General features: G+C 32.6%; 1 protein-coding gene across 1 annotated transcript; it reads left to right on the top strand.

Annotated features, from left to right (window-relative positions):
- Positions 1–237: 237 nt before the first annotated feature.
- LOC111510504 (glucose dehydrogenase [FAD, quinone]) lies at positions 238–18,315 on the top strand. Its single transcript, XM_023166431.2, has 4 exons — positions 238–391; positions 8,574–8,684; positions 11,277–11,492; positions 17,188–18,315. The coding sequence occupies exons 1-4, from the start codon at positions 289–291 to the stop codon at positions 18,162–18,164; spliced, it is 1,407 nt and encodes a 468-aa protein (XP_023022199.2). The 5' UTR covers positions 238–288; the 3' UTR covers positions 18,165–18,315.
- The last annotated feature ends 707 nt before the right edge of the window (positions 18,316–19,022 follow it).

Raw genomic sequence — 19,022 nt, 5'->3', positions numbered from 1 at the left:
GATATTTATTTGTACTTGTATTTTGCACTTTTCCTTCGTATTTGAAAATTAATACCATAATCATTATACGAGAATTTTTTATCGCCTCTGTATGCCGAATTATGTCGAAAAATAGCTCATGAATTATTTATGTAAGTTTAATGAAGGCTTTAAATTCCATTTGAAAAAGGTTTTATCATACCAAGTGACAATATAATGTAACATATAATAATTATCCTATCTTATCGACGTGCTCAAGACACCTTCCTTAAATACACAGTTTTGAAGTCAAACATTTATTCAGTTGTTATGAGCAAAATTGGCAACTTCAATGCAATGCAGTGGCCATTACTCATTTTTATATTTTCTCTTCCAATAATTTGCCGGGCAGTTGTAAGTGATAATGAAACCGGTAAGAATGTTATGTTACATTGTTTTTATAGTCCAATAAAATGGTGAATTTCATTTGAGGGGTGGCAAACAATCGAAAACTGCCCCAAAAATCACGCGATAATTTGAAAAATAACTTGAAATATGCAGAAAATGTAGGAATTGAAACTTTTTATAACATCATCCTGAACCACTTTTGACGTATTTGCAATAGAAACCAAGATATTTGCAATAAACGATTGAAATTTATAGCTCAGCACTTCGGCATGAAAAAAATACCAAAAATCGAAAAATGTGAATTTTTCAACTTTTTTTATGAATCATATCTACAAAGTGTAACGAATAATCTCAGGGATGTATTTCATTGATTCATTCGAAAATTATAAACATTTATGTTTACATTTTTTTCACCGAAATTAATTTATATGCCATTTTTTACCATTTTTACATAAGACATGCTGTTGTAAGTATATTTTCGAATACTTTTAGCTTGAAAATAGCAAAACTTTCATTAATGGTCCATATAGTTAATTAAATGCCTTCATTTTGTTTCCTGATATTATTTAGGTGAAAAATAATCTTCAATATGAAACATCATTATGATTAAGAACTCTTTCGTCTTCGGAATCCTCATGAGGTTCAGCGTTGTGCGGAATATCATGAATAATCAGCGACTTCTGATTCTGTTGATTTGTTACATATTGTATCGTCATGTTCAAGGTCTGACGTATCTTGGTCGTTTAGATTTTCTTCACATCTACAATGATCGATAGAACTTTGAACTTATGCCATACAATTATCATTTGCCGAAGTATCGGCTAATAGATCGTAATTTCACTGCAAGTATGGCAGACTTGTTGACAACACAAACAAGCTTTCAACCAAAAACTGATAATGAAAAATCCAGATTTGAATAATGAAATGATAATATTTCGCAAATTACCAGTTTTAAAAATTCTCCAGGCGTAGGTTTACCGGTTGTGATGATTGGAATCATTAACATATTTAGGCGTTTCCAACCCAATTGCTCGAGCTGAAAGTTAAATTCACTCCAGTTTTCAATTTAATAGAAAATTTGTTTAGCATATTGAACAATGCTAAAGATGTTGGTGGTAACTTGCTTAATTGAAGTAACAAAAAGTTTATAATATATTTATAATATACTTGATAACAATCGCCCGAAGAAGCCATTGCATGGCGAAACACGTGTTGCGTTTTTGTAAAATCGTTTACTCAAAATTTCACAATAGTGTTTTTTGAATATGTATGATATCGATATGAATAAAATATAAATTAAGTTGTAACATTTCATAAATATTCTTCACTGGTACTAGGATTAATAAAATCTTCTAATAATGCTCGTGCTTGTTCCTTTTTTTCTAACATTTTGAAAACCGGAGTATAATTTATTATTAGATTATTTCGAACTGGCTAGTCTATAAAATGAAATGTTGTCATCTGTTAATGTCAGACCAATCAACAAAACCAGTTGATCAATGTCGTTGCCATCAACTGCAACATAATTTTCACTGTATTCTTCAAGTCTATGCGGTATTGACAATAAGTAAATCTGCGTCTTCATTACCCTAATTCACTTTTATTCCAGATGATTTTGGGTATTCACTTTAAAACTGAATAAATTTGTGTTTGTTACAAATATTAGATGAAAACTTTGTTTTTGTAAAAGTAACATATGTTAAAGCAGCCATACTGCAAGTGTGTTCCGCGGAACCTTAAGGTTTCGCGATACCCCTGTAGGGATTCTGCAAGAAATTATATCAAATTCAAAATATCTCTCTGGTCGACCGTTTTGACGCGGCATATCACGATTCACGAGGCGCAGCCAAACTTAGTCGCCATCCACCACAGTATACTTTGTTCATCCAAATAATTGGCATACTTCATATATATTACTAACTCTCCAGAAGGCAATGTCATAACGCAGGTGAGATTTGATTAATGAATGATAAACCATATTTGTGTTGGACAGTCCGATTTCAATGTATATCACACGAACGGCAGAATATCCAGATGCTAATTTGTTTTTGAGAGCCTCAATATGATTATCGAAATTCAGTCTGCCATCAGTGTGTAACTCCATGCATTTTGTATGACGTTTGTTCTCAATTGACTCTTCTAGTGAAATATTTTCAATCTGCTTTTTGAAAGCGGCAACATTGGTCATCGAAACATTGAAAGATTATTTGAATTACAGCATTTTCTAATTACGTTGACATCATTATGAATTATTGTATGCAAGGGTTCCTAATCCGAACTATACTACATTATGATTGTATATGTATATTCAAAGGGGTATTTATTAGGAGATATTGATTTTTGAGGAAGAAAGGTTTTTGCTTTACACTTCTCCATCTCTATACAAAAAATGTGGAAATCTTTCAAAGAAAGGAAAAAAGCAATTACTTTCAAAATAAACTCTTTGTAGATGTGTAGATCATCCGAATCAGTTACTTTCAGACATAAAATTGCACAAAAAAAAACTTTCGAAGCAAATATATTGAATAATACAAAAAACACTTTCTTCTATTTGGTTTGTGATCCAAATATTCGTTATGGAATTCATTCGGATATCATTTACGGGATTGCTACACAATATCGTAATATTTCACTGAACTTACATGGAACACCCAACCAGCAAAATTGTTTTATACCTTCATGGTGCTGCAACAGTTTTATTTTGTTGGTATTTTATAATTACTTCCAAAATGCTAATTGTTTATATCAGATTAGCCGTGGATATAATACAGTTGTAGGCAATAAAAGTGTTTTATACATTTGGCATAGAAACGTTTATAAAATAAAATTATAAATATGTTATAAAATAGTGACGAAATTATCACAGAAACGTTTTCACAACTAACTTATAAAACATATTTTCTTTGTAGAAGTTTTACAGCACTTTTCTGTGAGGTTTGTATGCTTTTTATAAAACTATTTCAAGATTATTTCATAACTGTTCCCTGTAGCTTTAATAAAATTATTACATTGAAATGCTTTCAAACACGATTTTGTTTTCATTATCATATTGTCACTTCAATGATAATTCCTCAACTATTTCATAGTATGATATATTTAATAAAATTCCAATAGATGTCCTCCTCAATGGCGAACATCTATATTTCACGATGAGACACTTGTTTTACTGCCTCTTTAGCACCAATCTAGATAACATTAAAGAAAAAGCACTCCATCCATTCATAAAATCCCGGAGTTATGCCACAAATAAGTTAAATATTCGCATATCATCGATGACAGTACGTAATGGCATTCATTCGCATTTTGAATCAATCTCAGATATAGGAATTTTGTTCAAATTGATAGGTATATATTAGGGGAGACGAAGTTTTGGGAAAGAAAGGTTTTGGTTTTCTACTTTTTCATCTCTATAAAAAAATTATGGGAATATTCCATAGAAAGAAAGAAAGCAATTGATTTCAAAATAAACTCTGTGAAAGATTCCCACATTTGTTCAGAGAACATAATGTGCTTGATTTGGCAACCGAATGGTGTACGAAAACCGTTCATACTAGAGTATAGTAGCTTGATTTGATCGCCTTTTCACCAGTACACAAAAGAGGATAGAATATGTTCAACGGAGATTTTTGAAATATTTGTTTCAATATCCCGACGATTTGAGTACAATATACTACTTGAAATGGATTCATACGACTCTTTAGAATTGCGTCGAAAACTGTGGGCTATAACATTCCTTTATAAAGTTTTGCACAATGAAATGGATTGTAAAGACAACATTTTTTTGAGATTTTCCCAGGTTTTATTACATGTTTATTGATTTTAGGATCAATTTGTTTACTTTCTTTAATTCTGTATTTTCTGATATTGGATGTGGATTGGATGGAAATAATGTCACTATTATTGTCATTATGTACCTGAAGTTGTTGAAAATTTCCTTCTCAATATATTTGTATATCGAGTTCATGTAATTCAATTAATTGATGTAGTAGTGACTTACGACCTCAATTTTAGTGGCATAATTGACGATGAATATGGAATGAATGAAAAAAAAAAGTTATCTAGTTGAAACTGAATTTAGGGAAAAGTTGAAACATTTTTTTTGGAACAGGTTACTCACACGAGGATATTTGTCCTTGTGATTTGTTCTGTTGAAGATTCAGTGTACATAAGATTACGATTAAGATTAGGAGATATACGAGTACCTACTTGATAAAGTTCGTAAGTCACTTATAAATCAAGCTGTGAAAGAAAACACTTTAAAAATGGGGCTTATCTGATTTTCGCTTCATTAAACCTAAGGTTATACAGTAATATATATATATATATATATATATATATATATATATATATATATATATATATATATATGCACACCAAATTACATCTTTGTCTCTGTATATATATTTTTGAATGATGCAACAAATTTTCCTTTATTTTCAGTATTTTGAAAACAATATAAGTTACAAAAAGGATTTGAAGTTTTATAACTCCTATTTGATTATTTCATATAAATATATATATATATATATATATATATATATATATATAATATATATATATATATATTATATATATATATATATATATTTATTTATATATATATATATATATATATGTATTTATTTATATATATATATATATATATATAATATATATATATATATATATATATATATATATATATATATATATATAAATAAATACAGCGTGACTCACGGTCGATGGTAGGTTAGACTTTTCTGGAGAACGCAAAATATGATTTTTCTGAAAATTTCATCTCTCATATTTCCTTACCTGTTCTATCGATATAAAATATTTTCAGCATTACGGCGTTGCCACTTCTATTAAAAAGTCTTAGCAACTTCATTTTTTTAAATGTATATTAATACATTTTTGGAATCGCTCTGGTATTTCAAAACTTTTTTGTTAATAATGTCCTATACCTATCTCTATCTGTTTTCGAGATAAAAAATAAATTGTGCTGAATATGGTCCAAAACATAGCCTTAATTGGAATCAAGTACATCATTACCTACTCTCAATTCATGAAAAGTTGATATTTTGATGATACTTTGAACAAACTCAAAATTTTCAAATAACACCAAGAACTCGACTAAATATCATACAGGGCGTGCTGAAATTACTATTATTTCCATTGTGCATAAAAGTGATCGAAAGTTTATTTTTTCAAATGAAACCCCCTGTATATTACTCGATAAATTGAAAGATGGTGAAAAATGCTTCAAGATGATATACATGTCCCTATACCTAAATCGTCGAGTTTTCTTAATAAAGCCGTTTTTGTGGAAAAATAGTTATTCACGTTTTACCTACAAGTGTTGAAAGTGGCATTTTATTTTGTGAGTGGGGATTATCGCAAAACGAGCATCAGCAAGTGGAACAAACTCACGAGCAAAATTAAATCACTTCTAACAAATGTGTCATACAAATTTTTTTGTATAACGTTACTGCTGATAATAAAAAAAATTATAGGGTTCATGGGATTTGAACACACTATCTTTGGATTACAAGGCGTATGTTACAACTACATACGCCAACTCACGTTATTTTAAGGAGGATTATTGGTTAGTCATGGAGGACTTTCTACAGTTGGACTGAATACTACTTCGTCATCGTCAGTAACTTCACAGGGATTTAATATTACCAATAGCACGAACTGCATGTGTGAACTTTTCTGGATGATTTTTGGTAGGTGTTCTGATTGAAGAGATTTTCAATAACAGTTGTACAAAAAATAATTTTTGAAGAATTTGATTTCTAGGTAGCCGTGGAAATATCAAGCTTATGACAGTGTGGTGACTTTTATAAGTAATTGATAAAATGTTATTGACGGTGTTTCAAAAAATCGCCAAAAATGAATGCAAATATTGATTATTCAAACGAAATTCTTATGAAATTATTTATTATACACGGGCAGTGTGATCAAATCATTGCCAGAACTTGTAGAGAATTCAACCAAATGTATCCTGAATCAACACCTATGAACGAGAGGAAGTTTGTAAGATTAAAAAATAATTTCCTTAACTATGGCTCCATGTTAAAAGCGTCTTCAACATTACCAAAACCTGTTACTTCAAATGAGGCCAATACTGTTAACGTTTTGGCATATTTTTATGCATATCCAGAAGCTTCCATTCGCAGTGCAGAAAAAGATTTAGGTGTATCACATGCTTCAGTACAACAAATTTTGAAAAATCACGGAATGCATCAGTATAAATTTACCAAAGTTCAAGCTCTAAAAGCAGAAGACTTCGAACGTAGAATGCATTTTTGTGAATCCCTTTTGATTCATACATAGGAAGATCGGGAATTTTTGTCAAAAATAATTTGGAGCGACGAATCAAAATTTATGAGGGATAGTATTTTCAATAGAAGGAATAAATATTTTTGGGCTGATCATAATCCTCATGTTACAGAAGAAATGGGTTTTCAAGAGAAAATTGACCTGAAAGTTTTCTGTATTCTGAAGAACAATAAAATTACCTTTTTTATTTATGAAGACACACTGAATGCAGAGAGATATCACCAAATATTAAGAACGACTGTAACTGATTTTCTTGAAAATTTGCCTGTAGAGGAATATAGGAATTCGTGGTTTCAACTGGACAGAGCGCCAGCTCATTCCACCCAGGAAGTTTCCAGGAAACTTGACGAACTCTTCGACGATCGTTGGTTAAGGCGTTTAGGGCCGTGGGATTGGCCACCGAGATCACCCGATCTCACGCCACTTGACTTTTTTTATGTGGTGTTTCAAAAGACAGGGTATACTGTAGTGCAGTGCCTACCAGAGAAGAATTGCGACGGCGAATAGTGCGGAGTATTGAAGATCTGGATCCCCAGGAAATTGAAAAAGCAACCACAAGTCGCGTACAAAAAAACATTTTAAAGTGTTTCTGAATTTGATGGACAAAATTTTCAGCATTTATTGTGAAAATAAGGTATTCAGTTTACAATTTTGTTATTTTGAATCATCCTATTCTGGTATTGTCTGTACTTTCACACGTTTTAGGCCACAAAATCTTAATTTTTTACCTAGAAATGACTGATTTTTGGTACAGTTCTTCCCTGGAAACTTTGAGCCATAGTTAAGGAAATTATTTTGTAACCTTACAAACTTCCTATCGTTCATTGGTGTTAATTCAGGATACATTTGGTTGAATTCTGACAATGATTTGATCACTTTGTTCATGTGTATAATAAATAACTTCATAAGAACTTCGTTTGAATACGTTATACAAAAAAATTTGTTTGACACATTTGTTAAAAGTGATTTAATTTTGCTCGTGATTTTGCTCCACTTGCTGACGCTCGTTTTGCGATAATCCCCACTCACAAAATAAAATGCCACTTTCAACACTTGTAGGTAAAACGTGAATAACTATTTTTCCACAAAAACGTATTAATTAAGAAAACTTGACGATTCAGGTATAGGGACATGTATATCATCTTGAAGCATTTTTCACCATCTTTCAATTTACCGAGTAATATACAGGGGGTTTCATTTGAAAAAATGAACTTTCGACTACTTTTATGCACAATGGAAATAACAGTAATTTTAGCACGCCCTGTATGATATGGAGTCGATTTCTTGGTGTTATTTGAATATTTCGAGTTTGTTTTAATTTCAATCAAGGCTATGTTTTGGACCATATTTAGCACAATCTATATATTTTAGATCGATAGAACAGGTAAGGAAATGTGAGAGGTGGAATTTTCAGAAAAATTATGCTTTGCGTTTTCCAGAAACGTCTAACCTACCATCGACCGTGAGTCACGCTGTATAGAATCGGACATACCAATCAAGAAATTGGGACGAATACCATAGACACCTGTTTCGTGTATGGTATGGTGAAGTCAAGTGTAAGAATGGATCAAGACACTCAATAAACTTCATATTTGTATAATTTCTTGGACCGGATGTCACGCAGGTAGCAGCCATAGCTGCTTACATGGTGATTTTAATATTTTCTTGTAAACACAAGATCTATCAACCATACCACAAATGTGCGGCTGGCTTCTTGTTGCCCATCCTTCGGGCCAAAAGCCCGAAACACGTGTCTATGTTTTTTTTTTTAAAAATACTGAACTTGTTGGGTGAAAAAATTTCAACGTATTTCGTGATGAGTGACAATTTCTATTTTGTATTAAAATTTTCAATCTAATTCAGATTTAATATTTTTTTCACAGAAACGATCCAAAACTTATCCAACATCATAACACAGTCCCTGCAAAATGCTTCTACATATGAACTGCCGACCAGTGCGAATGCTCATAGGCCATTGGATGATGGAATAACAGGTAACATTGGAAGTTTCTTGTAGATATTCGTGTTTATTATATTCAATGTTGACTCTGAAACGATTCGTTCTGAATAATTCAGAGATAATATAAAGTTGAAAATTATTCTGAAACAGTTTTTCAACGTCAGATCTTCTGTGGGTATATCTTCAACTTTGTTATATTTTTACTCAGGGGTGAAAGCATTTGTTAACAGCGAATTATTTGTTTGGACGACTTAGTATTCTCATTTAAGTTATTGAAGAAAAAGTATTGAGTCATGCTTTCCATCGTTGTTTACTTTAATATCCACTAATGAGTGTGCTATTCTTTTTAATACACTCTTCGACTATACATTGAAAATATTCTTCGAACCATTCGAGTACTTTAAGTACCCTTCATGATTGTACATTATCTTATAATGCACAAATTATTTTAATATTTATAAAAATCGGGAGGTTGTCTCATTCAGTTGGGTTCTGAAACTGTCAACCATTACCAGTTTGATGATATTTTCCACAGATCCATTTCTGAATATTTTTGAGATTATGATATACGGTCAATAGTAACCTATTGAGGAAGATCCAACTTCAGACCTATCTCCATGCTCTCAACACTCTCAAAAATCATAGAAAAAATGGTGAAAAAAGGGTATTACCTTTTCTTTATAAATACAATATAATAACCAACTGTCAATTAGTCTTTCAGAAGGCAAAAAGGTATAAATAATGCAATCGTTTTCTTTCTTGAACATGTCTATACACATCTCAACAATGGTGATGTACACAATCAAAGCTTTTGATTGTGTAAATCATAAACTTCTTTTGCAGAAGTTTACCTACTATGGCTTTAGAGGAGTGTGTAATGACTGGTCTTATTTGAGTGATGAAAAACAGTTCGTAAGATAAAACGAAAAACTATCACACACTGAGGATATCTTATAAGGCGTTCCACAAGGATCAGTACTGGGTCCGATTCTTTCCTTTATATATGTAAATGACCTTTTTACTCTCTCAATTCAAGGGATTTTTACGATATTTGCGGATGACACAATGCTCCTTTGACATGGAAACAAACTATTTCTATTGCAATTGAATGATGACTTGTCATCATGTAAATTGAACTTCACCTTTTATCTCCATAATATGTTCCTGATTAATTTACTTTAAATGTATCAGAAGATAATGAAGACGATATCATTATTTTCATTATTGATCAAAAAGTTGTGAAAAAATAGTGTGACGTAAACTGCTTGTGCTTTAATATTAAAAAACTAAGCTACTCACCTTCAGCTGTAATATTAACAATTCATACTTGAATGGACAAATTCCTGGGAAGCTTCATGGCTAACGAATTAAAATCTTATCAACATAGTTCAGCTTTGGATAAAAAATTGACATCCGGATGTTACGCACTTTGAATAGTTTCAAATGAACTGAGTTCATCCACAACAAAAATTATATATTATAAGTCCCAGATTAAGTCCCACCTGAGATATGGTGTTGCTTTCTAGGGATTTTGCAGTCAACAACTTTTTCATTCAGTGTTTGTTTTGCAAAAGCGAGCGGTTAGATACTTATGCAAGGTGGGAGTGCGTATGTCATGCAGTCCATTATTTTTGTGAGAAAAAATTTCCACAGTAACTTGAATTTTCATACTGGAAACTGTTTGCTTGGTTTACAAAAAACATAATATGGTTGGAATTCTGGAACATATTAATTACATTACCCGCAGGTAACAGAAAATAAAATACATCTTCCTGTTCCAAAAACAAGTCAGACAAAGTATTCTTTAATTTATGAAAGTAAAAACTGTATAACCACATACGTCACAAAATTAGGAAGGAAAAAAGCTATAAAAAGTTCAGTAATCTTGTTATAGATGCCCTTGTAACAAAAGCGTACTACAATCTTGATGAATATTATAATGGAACACCTATACTTTGAATTATATTTCATATTGGAATATTTTTTATTTTATTGCAATGACATGTGAACTTATGTTCAAATTGTGTATATTGGTTTTTTACATTTTTTGAAAGGGACTATACATACTATTTTGTCTACAAACTTTGTTAAAGTTGATTTTTCATTGTTATATTTTATCTATTAGATATGTGAACTTAGTTTTGCTCAGATTGTGTTCCTGGGTATTTCTGTTTTTGAATTGTTTCTTTTCTTTTATTATTTGAAGTGCTATACATACCAGATTTTTAAACGAACTTTGTTAATAAAATCAGTTTGGAATCTGTTCTGTTTGAAATCTGTTTTTCCGTTAATCAGCTGTCGCCCCCATACGAACGACGACTCTCAGAAGTTGAGAAACTTGTTGAGCTAAGGACTAACGAGGTCTTACCTTTCAACGTTTGATTTCTAATAATAATGTATTTTCTTGGACAATAAAGTATATGTCTATCTATCTATCTGAATTTAAGTTTGTGCAACACAGTGATGGCGAGAAAAACAGATTGAAAGATTGTGCTATATATTGTACGAAATCAAACTGTTTAGGAATATATTGCAATAAATACTGTAATATTGTGCAAAATTCCATCAGTCGGTAAAGCAGACCCTACTTTCATTATTGATATTCATTGTTGAATGTTTATTTTAGATATTGGAAAATATGACTTTGTCATAATAGGGGGAGGAACAACTGGATGTGTTATCGCAAGTAGATTATCAGAAGTTGCAGAGTGGAATATTCTTCTACTGGAAGCTGGAAAATTTGGAAATGACTTCACTGAAATGCCAAGCAGTGTTTTCAAAACCATTTTATCTGAATACAACTGGGGTTTCAAAAGTATTCCACAAACAACAGCATGCCTTGGTAAGAAATATTTCTAAGTAACCAAAAAAAAACAAATAAGTCATTTCCTATACTTACATATGACGGCAAGAGTTTGGATTTGAGAAGAAGTATGTGAGTTTATTTTTCTTCAATTGTAGTTGTTTTTCATTTAGATGCATTATGTTAACTGTTATATCTGATATATCTTTTTTCCGTAGAATGTTTTCCAATTCTTTGAATAAAGTTGAAAAAGGCTTTACTCTAATGAATTTTCTGAAAAAATACAAACTTTTTTTATTTGTGAACATCCAAGCTTTCTGTTCATATCAGAATCAGTATTTGTTTCGAAAGTATTTCTCTTTCTCATAATTAAGTGTTTATATGTAAGTACCTGTTTCGAGAGGTCTTCCAGTTTGTGTCTGAAAGTTACTTCTTTCCATGATCTACACATCTTCGTATAGAGTTGAGTTTTCTAAAATTGTTCACTTTCTTCATTTCTTTGGAAGATGGGGAATAAGTAAGCCAAAACCTTCCTTTCCAAAAATAATAATCTCTTCTGAGAATATTCCTCTTAATTTGCAAAAAATATTCATTGTTTTGGCTTTTTACTTTTCCATTTTCATACAAATAAATATGAGTATCTTCCAAAGGAAGAAAGGAAGCAATCAATTTCAAAAAGGTATCTGTATACAAAGTTGTGTAAAGCATCCAAAGAAGTAACTTTCAGACATAAACTGGAAGATAAAGCCCTCTAGAAATAGCTACTTTCATATGAACACTTTTCTCTATTCAGTTTGTATTCTGAATATTTGTTATGGAATTGATACAGATATCATTCACAGGATTGCTACACAGTATAGTAAATGGAAGAGGTAAAATTCCACGCACATGGAACACTGACATCCTGACTAGTAGGCAATCGATGTTTCGCAGTAAGACACTTGCCTTATCGGCTATTCAGTGCTAAATCTGGAAAACATACGAAAGAACACCCAATTCATTCATAACATTACGACTGTATGTCACGGAATGAGTTTGATCTACTCATGTCATCAATGACATCCTAATGATATTTTTTCGCTTATTTGATTAAATACCAGCCACAGGAATATTGTTTGAATTGAAAGGGGTGTATTTTCAGGAGAGATCAGTTTTTGTAAAAGAAATGTTTTAGCTTTCTACTTCTTCATCTTTATGATGAAAAAACACGTTCCCGTGTTTTTTCACAAACTGAACACTGCTCTTTCAAAGTAAAGTTCATTTATCATGAGTAGAAGGTACTATATTGGACTCCCCTCTCCTTTTCGTTAGATGTATTTCTTCGTATTAGTTTCGTTAAAGAATCTGCGTGATTGATATTGGCTTTTATTCTGATGGTCTATATAGAAACTGATTATTTGGGCAGTATGGTCCGATACATGGTTTTCGACTACATTAGTTTCATATTTTCCGTGGTAGTTAGTGGAAATATTATCGCCACAGCTCTTTGTTTTGGTTGTGATTCTGGTATATTCAATGAACATTTAATAAACACACTTTTGTCTAAATACGACTGGTAGACTTCATTCATATGATCGGTTTCGGGTTTGAACCCATTATCAAGTATAAAACTAGAAGTATAAAACTAGTTTCATACTTGATAATGGGATCAAACCTGAAGCCGGTCGTATAAATAAAATCTACCAGTGGTATTCAGACGAAAGTGTTTTTATTCATTTCATTTAAGTTGAAATCTCCTGCTATGAATGCAATTTCATTTTGACTATGTAAAAAAATCAACAATCGTTCAAATCGATCCCAGAAAATATTCATAGAAGTTCCACTTGGTCTATATAATGACACTTATTAGTCAGTGGGCTATGCTTGAAGACTGGCAGTAAACAATATAAAGCATCTGAACTTCAAACGTTCAAGCCAGTCTCTATATACCTACACAGTGGGTTTGATGTTAAGTTTTCCTTCCTTATTCAGAGGAATCGGGCAAATTACGGATATGCAGTTGATTAGTACCTCGTCCACTAGATCGATTGACATTTTGTGATGTTCGCTCCAACTTCGGAAGAGGAATGAAATACTCTGAAAGAATTCCGATTTTCAATTGTGTAATATCATTGACTTTAGGTCGATGATGGTCACTATCTTGCACTGATGAGTGGCTAATAAGCCCGAAACCGGTCTGCAAGTGTGCCCGTTCCATAATTGAAGGTCGACTCTCTCAGTTGTATTGCCAATTGCATATGCAGGAAATTTTCTGTGAAGATTCCTGCACTGACGCCTGTCGGATATAATCCAACGCCCTTCGTGGTACAAGCCAGGGAAGTAGTTGTTTTCTGATAGGCGTCAGTCCATTAAACCTACTGTGTAGGTATATAGAGACTGGCTTGAACGTTTGAAGTTCAGTTGCTTTAGATAGATAATATTTTCATTAATTTCCAAAGCAATGGAGTCACTGCTGTTTTAGATAATAATATATCTGACCACAAATTTATTTTCTATGAAATTTCGGAAACCACCCAAAACACGCGAGACACTTCCTTTACGTTTCATACAAGAATATATAATGATGAATCTCACAAGAATTTCGAAACTGCACTCCGTAATGAAAACTGGAGTGAACTTTATCAAATTAATAATATTGACCATGCATACGATATTTTCATAGGGATGTTCTTCTATTATTTTGACATTAGTTATCCATTACGACGGTGTGTAGTAGACCTAACGTTAAAAAATGGGTGGACATTGATGTCAAAATATCTAGTTATAAGTTGAAGGATCTATATTTATCGAAAAAAAATACCCGGGTGCTGGCTGATTTTTACAGAGAAGCACGAAAACGACACTCTCGGCTTTTAGAATCTAAAAAGAAACAATACTATCAAAATAATATTCTCAACTCTGATGATCCGAGTAAAACTGCCTGAAAAGTAATATCCGAAATGAACAATAAAAAAAAATAGGACACAAAAAAATTAATGTGTTCTTCAATGATATAAAAGTGGAAAACCCAATTATTGTATCAGATCTGTTCAATAACTTTTTTAAAAATGTCCCGCTAGAACTTAAAGAAAAGATCACCCAGTCAAATACTGCAGAAAACAATACCCAAGAAATTCTTATACCTTCTCTATTGCTCAGACTGTTTCCACCCAAGGAATTATTTAATCTGCTCAGTGATAGGCTGAAAAATAAAACATCCGCAGGTCCAGATGAAATACCCACATTCGTTTAAAAAAAAGTTATGAATGTTATAATAGAACCTTTGACCTTTTTATTAAATCTTTCATTCGAAACAGGAAAATTCCCCACAACCCTCAAGAAAGGGAAAGTTATTCCTATTTATAAAAAACACTGTCCCGATTACATGGAAAATTATAGACCAATAACGATTTGCAGTAGTTTCTCGAAAGTTTTCGAATATGGATTTTTGGACAGGCTGATGAATTTTATATCAATGAGCATAATATTTTGACAAATAGCCAGCACGGTTTTCGACCTGGTAAATCAACAACTAGCGCAATCTATGATTTCTATGACAATCTCATAAACCATATAGAACAAGGAGAGGTCCCAATGGGCATTTTCTGTGACCTGAGTCGAGCTTTCGACTGTATGGACCACGATATTCTGTTATCAAAGTTGTATAACTATGGTATTAGAGGTGTTTGTCTGGAATGGTTAGAATCATTTATTAGATGTCGTTCTCAGTATGTGAGTCTGAAACATCATCAAAATATTATAATTCGTAATGTTACATCTGCCAATATCGATATTAATATAGGTGTTCCACATGGATCTATTTTGGGCCCAGTTCTTTTTATTTTGTACATAAATGAAATCTCAAATTCCTTTCCGGATATTGAGATGACTATTTGTGCAGACGATACTTCTCTACTGATCAAAAATCAAATAGAACTAAAAGAAATCTGTGAAACTGCTCTATGCCAACTAACTTCTTGGTTCAATCAAAACACTCTTTATTTTAATGCAGACAAAACTAACCTTGTGAAATTCCATAGTCATCAGAGGGAATTGGTAGATATAGATATAATTTTGAATAACACACCTCTGCCTATAAATAACAGCTATAAATTCTCAGGACTATTCGTTGACTGACATTCAGATTGGAAAAAACATTGCAAGGTCCTGATTTCCAAACTTTCATCTCTCCACTATATGTTCAGAAATCTCAAAGTTGTTTTGACACAGCAACAATTAATAAACTTATACTATGCACAAGTGGAAAGTCGACTGAGGTATGGTATTTGCCTATGGGGAGACTCTACACTGTCGGATAATGTCCTCGTATCACAGAAAAAAATCATTAGGTGTATTGCTGGAGTGAAAAAAGACTATTCTTGTCGAGACATCTTCAGAAGATTTGAAATTCTGACCTGTACAGGCCTCTACGTGTTTGAAGTCTGTATTTTTGTGTTCAAAAATGAAGATTTTTTTCTCATAAATAACGATTTCAACGAATACAACACACGTCGTAAGGATGATTTATGATTACAACTCTCTAAACGCAAAATTTCCTATAAAGCTCCAGCTCCAATCGGCGCAAAGATTTTCAACAACTTACCTACCTCCATTAAAAGCTTAAAACATGAACGTACTTTAAAAAAAAACTCAAAGAATACCTGGTTGAGAAATGTCTATACTCTTTAAATGAATAATTTTGACTTGAATTTTTATTTAATGTGAATCTGTGAGTCAATATTCTGTGTATTATGTATATGTATATGTGAACATGTCTTCGTAGTTTTATATAATCCTTAATGTACTGTTATGTTGCTTTTGTGCATTTCTTCATTTAAATCCCGACCGTACTACCATGCAGTTGTAACCATGACTCTTTCTTATACGACTGTATGTTGTCTTAAAGAAATAAAGTGATTTGATTTAATTTGATTTGATTTGACTTCATATTCTCCATCTTCTCTCAACTTCTCCTTTTTCTGCAAAGTCAGCAATCAAAAGTGTCACAGTAGATTGCTCTGAAAAAATTGTTAATGTTTCGTGAACATGGCCTGATGAAATGTTAGAAATCTATTTTGATCCTATTTTAATTTTTATTAGTTCATGACACTTCATTTGAATCCGATTATGATTTCGATCTTTCTCTTATTTTGAATATGAATGGTTTTTCACTGTGAGTAATCAATTGAAATTAAACCCTACAGTTTTCTGTTGGCAAATCTTCTGTCTAAAATGACATGACATTAATAACACTTTGCTAAATCTATTTCTGGTCGTAATATTTACTGCAGAATTTTCAATATATTATCCGTTGTTCCATCAATAATCACTCGAAATAGTTGATAGATCAGTTAAACAATTGCGATATTTTTCGAGAGTAAAATAACTTGTTTCAATTGATAGCGATGGTGAGGAAAGAGTCAGTCACGATATTTATTTCTACATCATTTAAAACATAATATTATGAAAATAATCGGCCCCTACAATAGAGGTGTTGATCTAATACAAAACTCAATTCAACAGTTCACTTTCTAAGTTCAGAAAGAACATTTTCGTTAATGACCTTTCAAGAAGAATCAAAAGTATGTTCAACAGTAAATTAATTATAAATTGAGATTTATTTAAGCCACACTATGCTTTGACTGAAATCACCATAACTGATATTCGTATTTTTGAAGCTGTTGAACATATTTGACAATGGCAATACAATTTTTTGAGGCTGAATGAACATTTTTCAGTGAGAAACTATTTTCAGGTATGGTTGAACAGAGATGTTCTGCTGCCCAAGGAAAAGGTATGGGAGGTTCCTCATTAATCAACGGAGTAATTTATCAACGAGGAGATCCCCAGATATTTGACAACTGGGCTGAAATCCTAAACGATTCAAGTTGGTCTTATGAAAATGTACTGGAATTGTTCAAGAAATCCGAGAATTTCGATTACTCAAATCGTTGGGCTCCTGTGAATGAAAGCTACCACCGTACTGGAGGATATCTCAACGTGGATCACGTGATACCACCAGATGAATTAACAGGGATTTTCTTGGATGCAAATAAGAGAATAGGATATGATATTCTGGATTATAATGGACCCCGTCTAGATGGTGCTTCCGTGTTCCAACTGTATAAAAAGAATGGTCGAAGACAGGATACTTTTACTGCCTTCTTGAAACCTATTCTTCATCGAAAAAATCTGAAAATTCTCACTGGAAGCTATGTCACTAAAATAGTAATCGATAATGTAACAAAAGTAGCTGAGGGTGTCATTTTTACGGAAGGTGGTAAACTGTATAGAGTTTCAGCCAAAAAAGAGGTCATACTTTCAGCTGGAGTTTACATGAGTCCAAAAATTCTCATGCAATCTGGTGTTGGCCCCAGAGAACATTTGGTTGATGTTGGCATTGACGTTATTGAAGACTTAGAGGTCGGTAGTGCTCTGATAGATGACGTGGCTACTCAATCTCTTCTATTCACCTCCAATCTTCAATCACCTAGCCAAAGTCAAGAAGAGCAAGTGAAGGACTATCTTCATGGAGTTGGTTCCCTAACGATTACATTTCCTTCCCAAGGTGTTGGCTTTTATAAATCAAATATAAATAACCTCACCACTTTCATGGACATTGAACTGGTTGGTGTGAAAACCACGAAATCAGGACTTGGAATGAAATCTATTGGATGGAAAAATGATTCATATTCTGCAACATGGGTAACAACACAAATGCATTACAAATAACAATACTAAATGTCAATCCTTTGTCTAGGGGTAGTGTTAGACTTGCAAGTTCTGATCCTTACGAGTTTCCTCTGATAGATTTCAATCTTCTGTCTGATCCAGAAGCGACGGATATTGCTGTTATGTATGAGGGGTTGGAGTTAGCTCTCAAGTTATTGAGCACGCCAGGATACCAAAGATTGAATCCAACATATGCAGGTGTTTCTTTGCCTGGATGCGAAAAATATGAATATTTATCTAAAGAATATTGGTACTGTTTCATCAGACAGACAAGCATACCATCTTATCATTCAAAAGGTAGTTGTCCCATGGGAAAACATCCAAAAGAAGGAGCAGTCGTAGATTCTAACTTTAGAGTATTTGGAATCGATAAATTGCGGGTTGCAGACTCAAGTGTATATCCTACTACAATTTCTGGTCACCCTAGTGCTGCATGTATAATGTTTGGTGAAAAACTTTCTAATATTATCAAGTACCCGTCTTGAATTATTGTTAATGGACTCTGCTGAAATGTGTTATTCTTCATGTACCATTCTATCGTTTATGCTGGAAACATCAACTCAATAAATTATACAAACCCTATTACGAACTTCTTACACTAACCTCAGAGGTAACATATAATACGAATGACCTGTGATTTTTAGTTTCACGAAATATACTTTTCTTAGGTGATATTATCGAGAAGTCAGGAAATAACCGGTAGAAGTGAATAATAATAATAATTCTTGGCTCACTGCACTTGGTCAGGGCACATGATTGGTCGTTGATTGATAATGCTGGCGCGCCCTCCCAAATGTACAAGGGCTTCGGGGGATAGGGCCTGACCAGCGCATACTACGGGAAAAAAAATGATAATAA

The sequence above is a fragment of the Leptinotarsa decemlineata genome, unplaced genomic scaffold, assembly GCF_025532065.1.
Source record: "Leptinotarsa decemlineata unplaced genomic scaffold, Ldec_3_MD MMD2_P_RNA_scaffold_6, whole genome shotgun sequence".
Lineage (NCBI taxonomy): Eukaryota > Metazoa > Arthropoda > Insecta > Coleoptera > Chrysomelidae > Leptinotarsa > Leptinotarsa decemlineata.
Note: the sequence above shows the minus strand (reverse complement) of the source record. Positions and strands in the feature narration are given on the sequence as shown.